The sequence below is a fragment of the Meles meles genome, chromosome 9 (genome assembly GCF_922984935.1).
Source record: "Meles meles chromosome 9, mMelMel3.1 paternal haplotype, whole genome shotgun sequence".
In the NCBI taxonomy this organism is placed as follows: domain Eukaryota; kingdom Metazoa; phylum Chordata; class Mammalia; order Carnivora; family Mustelidae; genus Meles; species Meles meles.
This window is the reverse complement of record NC_060074.1, coordinates 91,407,250-91,420,803: the sequence shown is the minus strand read 5'-3', so window position 1 is coordinate 91,420,803 and position 13,554 is coordinate 91,407,250. Positions and strand designations below refer to the sequence as shown.

Sequence of the window (13,554 nt, the reverse complement as noted above, 5' to 3'; positions counted from 1 at the left end):
TAAAATTAGTATTAAGTAATATGGTGGGTGTAACTGAAGACATAAAAGCAGAGGTTAGAAACAGTGGTTACAATGCTATAGCTAAAGGTGAGAGGAAAAACAATGCATGCTGTAATATCAGTAGAGAGCTCTCTATATACATTGCCCAGATCAAAGACCAATCCCACGACTGTCTTAAAGACAGCAAACCGTGGGGGGTGGAATTCTCTTAGTGCCATGAACACAAAGTAACTACTTTGCCATATTTTGTGATTTAGTACAAAATAAGGATATGCAATAAAGAATTTTCTATTAAAAACCAATCAAACAAACAAACAAAAAACAACCTCACGAAGGCCCTTCCTAATTCTTAGGGCTTCTGTGGTACAGGATGGTGAAATCTTACATTATTATGAGGATGTCTGGCATATCCAATTGCACCTATTAAGTATTATTCAAGGCATATTAATCCCATACAAATCTGGGGCAATGGGAGGAAGATCGGAAAGTGTTACCATAACGTTTTGAGTATGTGAATATCTTTAAGTCCAATATAACTTTAATTCTCTAAAAAAAAATTAGTTTCTATTGCACTGCTCATGAGCTGAGATATTGATGTTAGTCATGCTAATTTATAACCTAAATCACTGAAAAATGATTCTGACATTAAAAACAGACTTCTGCTTTCTGGTACTTCAGCATTTTTTTTTCTACTCACAAGATTACCATTTATCTACCAAAAGGTATCACCAAAGCTTCCCACCAGCCATTTGTTGTTAAGTGACCTTGTATTAGTATCTTGTATTAGTGTGGATACCAACTTTCCAATTACAGCCTTTTTTTTTTTTTTTTTTTTTTTTTTTTTTTTTTTTTTTTATTTATGACAGAGAGAGATCACAAGTAGGCAGAGAGGCAGGCAGAGAGAGTGAGAGGGAAGCAGGCTCCCTGCCGAGCAGAGAGCCTGATGCGGGACTTATCCCAGGACCCTGAGATCATGACCTGAGCCGAAGGCAGCAGCTTAAACCACTGAGCCACCCAGGCACCCCCAATTACAGCTTTTTAGGCTTCCTTAAAATCTAGGACCTGAGCTTTCAAAAGATTTTTTTTAATATTTGTTTTAAAAACAAAAGAAGTAATTAAAAAAAGAAATATGAGATAGATTAATTGCTAAAGTCAAGCTTCAGTATGAATTAAGAAATTTGTGTATGCTGTACAAAAGTTAATTAGTCATACAACAGTCACCAGATTTGTTCAACATTTATAGGAGTATGATGCAGATAGAAATATAGGAAGTTTTAGAACAAAAGATGCCCATTAACATACATCTTTCTTAATCCAAGTGTTAGATTACTTTTCTGACTCAAGGTGAGAAGGTTTATGCAGGCAATGGGCTAAAAATTGATTCAGGAAGTAGAGAAAAATGTCTTCAATAAATCTAAAATGCTACACAGTATTTTGGTAGTATTTTTCACTATGGAGAATACTGCCATTTGGGGGTAGTTCTAAATATTTTTATGCATTTGATCAACATGTAATCATAAATTTGGTACATTCTATTTTTTGCTCTCTATATATGCATTCATGAATATCTAAGTATGCATTTGCCCATAATTACGCTAGACTGTGATTAACTTTAAAGTGGAGATTACCATTCATCTTTGTATTCTCTCATTTCTTGAACAGTATCTGGCACGTAGTCAATGTGTGTATCTGGTTAATCAATATTTGCCAGCTGACAAAATGAATGAATGAATCCATGAGGCATGGAGGATGCATGGTTGAACACATACGAATACACATATATAGAGATATATGTGCTGTACTCATTCTATGAAGAATATACAGCACCATTCATAAGAATATGCTTTCAGCTGGGTACCAATCGGCCATTTCTCACTGAAAGGAATACTGATCCACCACGGGAAACACTTCATATGTAAGAACACAGTAATATTTAGATAAGCTATCGAGCTGAGGGTTTTGAAGGGTCAGGGGTGGGAGGTTGGGGGAACAGGTGGTGGGTAATGGGGAGAGCACGTTTAGCATGGAGCACTGGGTGTTGTGCAAAAAGAATGAATACTGTTACGCTGAAAAAATAAATAAAATGGAAAAAAAAAGAACACAGTAATAGGCAAATATTTTCTTCCTTCTTTCTTTTTGCTTCCCTCTTCCCCCACTTCCCCCTTTCATTTATTAATTCTTCCCTCTATAAAATCAGGTGATCACATCCTAGCAACTTGGGCATGTAAAATTTTTACTTATTCAATGATATAAATTGTGTAATAATTCAGTTCTTGTCTCAGGATACAGACAACAAAGAAATGTTTTTCCTTCTATGACAAAAATTATAAAATTTTTGGCATGGAAACCTTTTATTGGTATTAAATTAAATGTAATCTAATTCAATCAATTAATTTAAACTGTTGTCTGAAACTAAAGTGTATGCTGGGACACAAACAGCATGGGTGAATTTGGGAATCAGACAGACCTGTACTGTAATCTAGTCTCCCCTCCTCACAAAAAGGATGTATCCTTCAGCAATTCATCCATTTCAGTTTTTAGTTCATAAAAATGGAGAGAGTGAGTGAGTGATACTTCCTGCTTTGCCACACATTGTCTGTAGATGAGGTCTCATATGATGTTACCTTTGTTTTCCTCTTAAATCCACTTCCTTTTTTACTGCCTCAAAAGATTTTTCCTTCTTCACTTCTTTTTTTTTGGGAGGGGAGGAGGTAAATTGATAATTATAGAAGCTTAAAAAAAAAAAAATCCCAAAACCTTCCCTGGGAGATTAAATGACATAATGATGTATATAAAATTTACATATCATTTAACTTAATTTAACTCAGATGATGATATTATGAATATTAAATTATTAAATTTAAAGACTGTATATATCATGCCAATATCTATATAATTGTAATTTCTTATTTGTAATGCCCACTGGAAGAAGTATTAGCTTAAGGCTTTAAACTCCTTTAACATAATGACTTCTTTCTGTTACTATCTTATTATAAAAAAGGAGAAAGAACGTATTATCTTGAATAGTGATAGTATGAAGAATCTTTATTTTTTTTACCCTTAAATCAATGTTGCTAGTTAAACAGTATGTCCCTGATCCTTTTCTTGGAAGTGTATAAAATTAGTTTGGGATTAGGTACTAGGTCGAAGGCTGACTGATACACTTTTTTAACTTGTTCCAGCATGGAATACGAGCAAGAAATAAATCTTTGTTGTTAAAAGTATCTGAAATTATGATTATTTTCTATAACAATAAAATCTGGGGAAAGCAATCTAAGTAGAGAGGGAAAAAATTTAAATTGTTAAAGAGGTAGTATTAACCAATGAAAATATTATGAAGTTATATTGTGCTTGGTTTCTTTGTTTATTCTGATTTGCTGATTATATGAAGTCACATATATGATTATATGTCTCTAACTCAAGGGAAGATAATGTGACAACATCAAAGCTTTATAACAATAGCTGCCCCATATACGTAACTCCGTAAAAAATGTTCTCTGTTAAGCAGTGCCACTATACTCAAAGCAAAAACTGGACTTAAAATTTGCACAGAAAGATGTGATATCTGTATTGCATGTTTTCCCCACAGCACGACTAGCATGTGAAAGTCAGGACGAGCTACAGCTTGTTACCTGGGATCATAAAGGATAGATATTGATGTGACAGCTTCTCTTCGCCTTTACTACTCTAAAAGACAAGCACATCCCATATTTTCTGCTTTGAAAATATGCCAAGGGGCAGGAAAGCAAATAAGGAACGTGCAATGACCTGACTCTTGAAATGGGGACAATACAGGCCACTAAAGTTGAATTGCTCAATACCCCTGCTGAAAAGTTGTGATCTGTTTGAAATCACTCATGACAAGTTCCTTGGGCTCTTCTCAAATATTCTCTGTGGGGCCACAAGGTCGATGGTCCACATGCAGGAGCGTTGCTCAGCTTGACAGCAAGACTGGGGAAGAGCAATTGGTGTATCTCCGTTCTGCAAGGCCAGTATTTTGAGAAACTAAGGCCTTAATTAGCTGGAATGTAGAGAATAATTCCTATCTCTTTCAAATCTGTGACAGAAACAGAACTCATTATCCTCTTCCCACAAGTCCAGACAAAGGCTTCTGTAGTACCTGTACATTTCCTTATGTGTTTCTCTCACCCTAAGGACTTAGAAAATAATGCTGAACTTTTAATAAAATAATTAGATTGGAACAATCACAAAACGAAAGAAAATGACAAAAGGCCTTATGCAGATCTCTCTTAATGAATGTCCCTTTGGTATTTATATATTTGTTTTGCATCCTTCTGCATTTAAAAACCTCTATTTTACAAATCTTTAGGAAGTGACTTCCTTTGTGTGTTTTCTAAGTTAAATTAGGGCACACCTACTGTCCTTTTGGTTTTTTAAAGATTTTATTTATTTATTTCGCAGAGAGAGATCACAAGTAGGCAGAGAGGCAGGCAGAGAGAGAGGAGGAAGCAGGCACCCCGCCAAGTGGAGAGCCCAATGTGGGACTCAATCCCAGGACCCTGAGATCATGACCTGAGCCAAAGGCAGAGGCTTAACCTACTGAGCCAACCAGGTGCCTCCACTGTCCTTTTTTTTCTATTTTTTCTGACTCTTGCAGTTTTTGAAAATTTAATAACAAAGTAAGAGTGGTATTACTATGGTGATAGTAATCATATCACAGGCTGTCAGATCTCACAGTACAAAAAGGCACCAAGATATTAGCTAAGAACATACTACATGCAGAATGTATACTAGCTACTGGGGCAAAATAGATAACTCATACACAACTTCTTACTTGAAGGAATTTACAAACTACCAGAGAGAAACAGACATATAAATTTAAAGGGGCCATGGAGTGTACAACAGGCAGCATTCCCAGGCCAGTTTCATAGAAATATATTCCATGTCCAAAGGCCACACAAAGATGAGAAGTCAATTCCATCCATAAAATATGGAATGTCAGAGAGGAGTATGAACAATGTAAGCACACAGATAGTCTCACACACACATGATCAAAGAAAGGAGATAATTTCATGGAAAACCATTTTTCCTAAAAAAAGATGAACAAGAAACCAGATACCCATATAAATCTAACAAAACCAAAAAGAAAAAAAAAAGGAAAATATTAGATTGGGGGAAAATTCTCAGAGTATGTTATTTTTAGCTTTTGTTTGAAATGAAGAAGTAAAACATAAAAACTAACATTGTCATCTTGTTTTGACCAAATGGAGAATTGTTCTTGCTATGGGCAAAAAGCAATAATATATATTATAAGAAATGTCTTGGAGTTTTGCCATTTTAAAAACAGTCATTGCCTGAATTTGATATGATTTCAGAAGCAATGCACTATCAGAGATCTTTTTGGTTCTCCCTTTTCAGATGACACAAATATTTTTAAAAACTGCCTTTTCTCTTCTTGGAAAAGAATACAAATTACACAGATTACTATTTTAAAAAAGTAAATATTACACAAATTCAATCAGTAATAGGTAACCATTTGCCTTTAAGCTACGCAAGTCATATATTGTGTTTTGTTCACCGATAAATTCTTTGGTGCCTAGGATGTTGTCTGGTTTATAGTAGGTGCTCAATAAATGGTTATCGATGAATGGGTATAGGAAGAGAAGATTGAAGTATATTTGTTCTCTAAAAGGGTAAAATATGAACCAATCAAGGGTCAGACACCTGGGATTCTAGTATGAACAGATTTTGCATTATTCTTAATATTGCTGCTAATGGAAATTTAGTCTTCTCAGTGTCTTTGTATGTATCTTAGAAGGATTTGGGGGAGAATTTGTATCTGTGGTTGTGACTCCAACACAATTTTAAACCTGATTGTAAATAAAAAAAATCAGATTGGACTCAGATTTAAATATACTGTGCCATATAGACTTAACATAAGTGAACACTTAGTCCAAACATCACTTTATAGACAAGGAAAATGGGACACAAAGAGTCATTAGTCAATTTCTCAAAATCAGTTTCGTTCATAAAGTCTATATACTTTTGGACCCAATATTTCCACTTCTGGGTGTTAATCCTAGAAAACTATTGAGAAAGTACAAAGATAGTTCATACATGTTTTTATCCTTGGAAAAAAGTTAACGAAAGAACACAACACAAAAACAAAACCACATACCTAATAACTGAATGATACATGGTTGATTAAATAAAGTAGGAAAAATGCAGACAATGGAACACTGGACAACAACTAAGAATAAAATCTTCTAATTATATATGTTGACATGGAATGCTGTTCAGAATGCTACAAATGTGATTTTATTATTGGAAAATGAAATGTACTCTAAATATTGCTGGGAGACAATGCTGTGGAAGTAAGTCTATGTTTTAAAGAAAGTTAAATCCAATATAAATAAAAGTCTGGCCCTAACAAGCTATTTTAGAATTAGGAATACACTATTAACTTGATACTGAGTTGAGTAGTTCTTCACGCTATTAATAGTTTCTAACCCTCACAACAAAAATTATAAAGCAGCCCAAATGCTGTCAAAATACATATCAGATTTTTGAAAAATTTGGTTTTAAAATAATGTTATGTACTTACTTTAAAAATTATCAAAATTCTTGTTAAATAAGCATAAAAAATTTCCTAGATTTTGTGTTTGTCTAGGCTTTGGTATGGAGTTTTCTTTTTCCTCCACATATAGTAATAAGAGAAAATGGCCATCAAGAGACAAAAGCAAAGGCTTTCAAAGAAAAAATCTATTCCTTAAGTTGAAGGAGACAGTAATAAAATTTCTATATGGAAAAAAAAATCTGTCTCCTTCATAGATCTGAATACTTTATAGACTTTCCAAATGTATATAAGATCTGCACATTCAAATAGTTTTCCACTCTATGAAAAAAAGAAATGTACTACCAACAAACGAAAGCAAGCACTATATCTTAGCTCTTAAATCAATTTTTTGTTTCCTGTAAGGCTTTTAGATAAACTAGTACATACTAGCTTTTCATTAAAGATACATGGCCACTATCAATTGAAATCTGAGGCTGAAATCCATGTTTCCAAAAAGTTCCCCTTATAAGGAAAATCAACCACTAGAAAGATATCCCAAGGGCTCAATATTCCCCTGTTATATAGAGCTTTCAAAACATCTCCCTTAATGGCCATCCAATGGTAAAATCCAATAAACCAAAAGTTATAATTTTTGTCCTCTTTAAACTATCTAGAGTTGATCTATCTTTATTCTTTTTTCTTTCCTTTCCTTTCCTTTCCTTTTCTCTTTCTTTCTTTCTTTCTTTCTTTCTTTCTTTTCAAATTCTTTTACACTCTCTACTCCTTTGACCTGGAGGAATCTACTCTTGGACAAGTTCCCCCCAATTTCTATTTTTTCTCATTTACTTCTGCCGATTCCTTTGTAACACAGAATCAAATAGTGGTATTTCCTAGATCCTTAATCCTCTACTTTTCTTTCTGTAAACCCACTCTTGTGTCGTGGCATAACATATACTTCATCAACTGACCCCAATATATCTCTCTAGTCTTCTCTCTTCCCAGTTTGCCATGTAGGCTATGTTCTGTTCTCAACAACCTATTCAGACCTATTCTGAATATTCAACAATATTCAGACCTATTCTCTTCCTCTTTCAAGAAATGTTTTTAGTCATTTCCCTTCTGTACAAATACTACACATTTTTTTTTTCAAAATACTATGAAAATATCACTTCATCTATAGTTTTTCTCTCCCCAATAACTAATCATTAATTGATCTCCATTGAGATATTTTCCTGTAATACTTTGGTTACATTTCTTTGTTTGTTTGTTTTATTTTTTTTTAATTTAAGTTCCAGTTAGATAAGGTATAGTGTAATACTGGTTTCAGAAGTAGAATTTAGTGATTAATCACTTACATATAACACCCAGTCCCCATTACAAATGCCTTCCTTAACACATCACCCACTTAACTATTATAACAATTGTCAAATGGAATTTTAAGGTTTTTAAATCCCATTCATCTACCAAAATAAATTTTAAATTCTTCAAAGTAAAAACTATGCTGGAGTTAGTAGAGTATAAAGGAAGTAGTACAGAGTAAGAGTTACAGCTGGGGCATGAACTTCAGAACCAAACAAGTATTATCTGAGTCTCAGGTATCCATAGTTTCCTAGTATGTAACCTCAGAGTTATCATCTGTGAAATGGGGATAATAATTACGTGATGATGATGATGATGATGATAACAGCATAATATTATAACTTTACATAAATATGTAAAGTGCCTAACATAGTGCTTGGTAGAAAGTATTTGCTAAGTCAGTTTTAGCTCTTACTAATTATTCTTCCAAATTTACACAGGGTCTCATTCATCTTATGTTATCAATAACCATTTAGCAAATGGATTAATGAATGGATGATAGCAGAATATCATTATCTCTTCTATGCTTCTTTTATATCTTAAGTTATTTGAGGGATTCAGTAAGCATTACTGCTACCATCAGAATAAATTTTAGATTTTAAAAAACAAAGGCATAGACAAAATTTCCATAAAACCAAATGCATACAGAGATAATGACAAACATACACAGAAGTAAAATGTTTTTGTTCTAAACTTTTCCGATTAATTTATTTTTCCTCACTGAACTTATGAAATATTCTTATTATCACCTTGAACGGTGATAATCAGGGGCTGGGTGCCCCTGATGATACTTCGTAAGAGTAAAAAGTGGAAGAGAACATTATTGCGGGCTGCTATTCCCATGAGAGATATCGATTCTGGGGACACAGGAGCATTCTCTCGGCAGATATGTTCCTAGACCTATTTATGGGGAGGAAGGAGGAGTGATCTGAAATGTTATGTATACTTTGCCTGGACATAATGAAGAGGGACAAGAATAATGAAGACTGGGCCCCAGAACAGGCATTACTGTTGTCCCAAACATGAAGTATCATGAGTACCTACATCAATGTTTAGCCGAGGATCATTTTGGACTTATTAACTCTGAAATATCCACGAATTTCTTGCCCTTGCTCTTCTACCCTCCAGTTGCCCTATGCAGCCTCAAGCACTTGTCACTTTTCTCCAGAAGTGATGCCAAATCTTCTCATGTGGGGTCCCAGCAGCTGATCTCCAGGGCTCTCCCCCCATGCCAATGAGTGTCACCTTCAAAAGCCAACTCCTTCAGCTCAGATCTCTGGCTATTCATTCTTTTTGGAATCCTACGTAATCCTCTAACTTTGGCATAAATAGGATTCTAATTTACCTTTTCAGTATTATGTCTCATATCCCTCCCGTTCCCAACTATATTCACCCTTCAGTCTAACTATATGCAGCCACTCACAGTTCTGCAAATAGGCCACTAAGTCTCACATCCATATCTTTGCTTATATTTGTCTTTCTTTTCAGAATGCTTTTCCCAACCTCACTGAACTTCATGAACTATGTGAACCACAAAAAATCACCTTTTCTATAAACTATCCATTTCTGTTAACAAATCACTTGCCCTGCTATGACTTTATTGCCCTCTCTTTTTTCCTGTGTTCACACCTACATTATTATAGGTTAAGTTGTTGTTTATAAATTTTTCACCCCATTAATTAATGGGCTTCTTGATGGTGGGGTTTTAATTTAATTCATCTTCACTTGTCTAAGATTTAGCACACTTTCAGGGTCTATAAATATTTGCCGAATGGCTGCAGGAATTTTGGGTGGAGCCAGGTTGAGGTAGAACTGAAGAAGAGTCTCCTCTGTCTTCACTTAAACAAGATACAAACCTGAGTGTGACCTGAGAAGTGAATCAATGCCTTAATAGATCAGTTTACTTACATTTTGTAGACTAACATTTAAAGTATTATTTTTGGATGTAGTTTATGTAGGAATATTGATTTGACATATTCAAATATCTTCCGGAAAAAAAAAAAAAGGAAAGAAAGAATACAATTTTTTTCCTATGTGCTTACTTTAATCAGTTCCTTTTTTTTTTGAGTATTATCTAAAGAATGACATTTTCTTGAATAACAGTATAGATAATTTTTTAACAAAACCATAGAGCTTTGATAATGAAACATCTGAATTTCAATACAATTGTGCTTTAATGACCATTAATAAGTACACTGTGACACCACCCTGGGGCTGCTATCAGGTGCCAATCATGGCCTCTGTTTATGACACTGGGTATTATGGGCGATGTCACATATAAGCCATCTCTAAAGCTCAGATACAAAGTGCAAAATTTACTTCCGTTGTGATGAACATCAATAGTTACCCCAAAGGTGGTCCCTGAAATTTCTCAGAGGAAATGAGTTTGTTTGTTTTGGACAAAAAGAAAAATTCGAATATTAGGAAACTAAATTTTTACCATGTACCTATTTCTTCCATGAAGAAATCTTTCTGGTTAAAGTAAGATTGTTCTCAGTAAAAATATGGGAAAACAAATAATGTATTATTTCATTAGTACTTAAAATGGACAGCCAGTTACTAAATAAAAGCCACTATTCCAAATACACTACAGACTATAGCAATAGTCTAAAAACACCTGCTTCTGTACTTCCTTAATTAAAAGCCACTATTCTAGCAAATGTGTTTTTATTAGGCAGTTCCATGAGCTTTTTCATTCCCTCCATTATATTTCCAGACACTCTAGCTGACTGTGGTGCATACACTTGTCGGTGAGCGAAGCAAAGGTTAAGTGTGTGTGACACAGATGAGCCCCGAGATTAAGTATACACTGTGAAATGCATGTGGATGTTCATGACTTAAACCAATGAACTGTGGCCTGAAATGATGTCACACGAAGCGCAGTGGTAAGTGGAAGGTTAAACCTACTTGCATCTTGGCTCATTAAACGCAGTTAAAGTGCAAATCCCCTCATTCTGACAGTAGTGATCACAAGGGTTCTCTTTCTGGTCACAGCGCTGACTTTTAAACCCCACAGAGCATCTGCAGAATTTCAGTAAAATACAGCTAAATAAAGCGTCTAACTTTTTTTTTTTCCTAAATATGTTTCAAAATTATTTCATACAGAGATAGTAACATATGAATAAAACTTCATCAGGTATGCTCATTTCTCTCTCATTCACACTCATCACATGCTACTCTGACAAGATGGGGACAGAACGTGGATGTGGATCCTATGTGGACGTCATCCTTCTAGTCAAGCAGTGATAAAAGAAAACTCAAAATAGAAACCACATAAGTGGAATGGTTTTATTTCAAGTTGTCCATTCTGGACAGAGGGAAAAATACTAAATTCTAGATTTTTCTCATGAGCAGAGAATCTCCAACTCTTTCCAAACGTTTAGAAACCCAGATTCAAGTTAATGAATTCCAAAGTGGACACAGGCTTAATAGGCTTACATAATACAACACTCTACACCTGATACAAACATCAAATATCATTATATATTTGAAAAGATACCACAAGTTCTTTTGGAAAGAATGGTTGTAAGTACCAAGTGTTCATAAATATGATTATGCCTGGGTTTCCCATATCTGAATAATGTCAATGAAATTAGAGTAATTTTCCCTGGCATTTCCAAGTTCAAAGATCTATGAATGTCTTTAATGGGTATGATGCTAAGAATTGAATGAGCTCTTCCTTATGAAATTACTAGTAAATTGATGAGGGAGGAGATTCTGCAGCATATGAGCCACCAAGAAATAATACTTGATCAGAGATGTCCATGAAATATTCATTTAAAAAGCATTACCCCCCCCAATAAAATGTATTACCCCAAGAAAGGAGAACAATCGAGGAGAGATTCCAAGTACATACAAAGTCATACCATAAAATGCCCATAACATTCTATAATACTCACAGACACACAGGTACATTTGTCTCAGGGTCCAGCTGGCATGTGCCACCATTGTAACAGTAGCCATCACATAACTGACAGCTAGAGGCAATCTTTCCATTAGTGCAGCTGCAGCAACAAAGAGGAGAGAAATCTCATTGTTACTGGCATCATTATTGTTGAAAGCTGACATAAACTCTCTGCAGATGAGAATATTCATCACAGAGGAGTAATGGAATGCCTAGCTAAAAGAAAGTTTTCAGAAAGACAGACTTCCTAGAGGCAAAAAAAATCTATCTATATAGATAGATAGATATAGATATATAGATATAGATAGATAGATAGATTTTTTTTTAACAAAATGATGACAGACAAATGTTTTCTTTTGGTAATTTTCAAATTTTCAACCCATTTACTTAATATAAAATTTTAATATCGCTATATATATGTGTGAAAATATGCTTTAATGTCTAGCACTTACACTGCAGGGAAACATTAGCATCAAGATCTTATTCCCTTTTCATATAACCAGGGCTTGGTGACATCCGTGTGAATTATAAACCACATGATCTAATATTCTGGAAGCAACTGCTTCAGCTATTTCTTGTAAACTGGAAAATCTGGTCCAAAAAAACTGTTATGAGTTTTAGATTCCAGGTTTTATAAGAAAGTATAGGATTATCTGATAGTCATTTTGTCCCACTGCTTCTCTTTGATTATGTACTGTAATTGTCATTTTTTTTACTCTGACATATAAAAAAAACCTTGCAATGTTCATTGCAAAAATAAACAGTAGTATAATAGGAACAATATGTAGTTGACAACAAGGTAACGAGGTAGGGTTTCTTGGAAAACTTATGAAAACAACTCTAATTTACAACACATTACATGTCTGAAATAAGAATAAACACTAAGGCTATTGCTGCATGGGGAAAAACAAGCATAACAATAAAAGGAAAAACACAGAAATTTCTTACTTGCCATGTTATATTTTGACATAAATAAATACTATTAGATTGGACATTGAAAATTGTTCGGGAACAGACAAAGGTGTGTCGACATTCTAAATTATAGAGAGATCTCTTGTATCAGAAGTAGGGTCATAGAATCATACAAGCCTTGGCCCAAATCAGAATTACAACAGATCATGCCACTATTCTGATGATGAGATCATGTTGGCACTAGGTACCATGAAGCAATCAGTGGGTGTCACAAGCTTGACTCATAAATCAGATTGCAATATCACTGATCACTTTGATCCTTTCCATGATGGATATCTATTGTGTTACATCCATCAAAGTGTAATTCCCAATGATTGGTTAGATTCCTGCTATGATCAGTTGGTGATCCTGATTAATTTATTCTGTGAATATTTATTTCACCTCCTGTAGGTGGTAAGCTTACTGGAAATACACCAAATGGCTTATAATTTTTCCAGGTGTTTAATTTAAAGATATTTTTTAAGAGCCTAGATATTAAAATTGTAATTCTTTTCAAGATGAACAGAAGCCAGGAGTCAATTATGTATTGGTTACAGAATGGATATATATGAATGTAGAACCAACATGGAGAAGAAACCAGTGGTTTAACATTTCCAAGATTTAACAGAGAATGTCTTAAATCTAGAGGTATCAGAATATGGATGCAAAGTGAGACAAATATGCATAGTGGTATTAGTGTCTTATATGTTAAATGGATCCAAGAGACTTTTCCTTGCCTTCATCCCAGCCTACTTGAAAATCAAAGAACAGCAAGTTAGTTTCTTGTTCTATCAAAAGGACAACATCAAAGAGGAAAAAAGAG

General features: G+C 34.3%; 1 protein-coding gene across 1 annotated transcript in view; it reads right to left on the bottom strand.

Moving 5' to 3' along the window:
• The window catches only part of LRP1B (LDL receptor related protein 1B), a 2,013,404-nt gene that overhangs the window by 22,800 nt on the left and 1,977,050 nt on the right, over positions 1-13,554 (bottom strand). Inside the window, exon 86 of the mRNA XM_046019480.1 lies at positions 11,776-11,880. Within this exon, the coding sequence (XP_045875436.1) occupies positions 11,776-11,880 (105 nt within the window). The remainder of the gene's footprint in view (positions 1-11,775; positions 11,881-13,554) is intronic.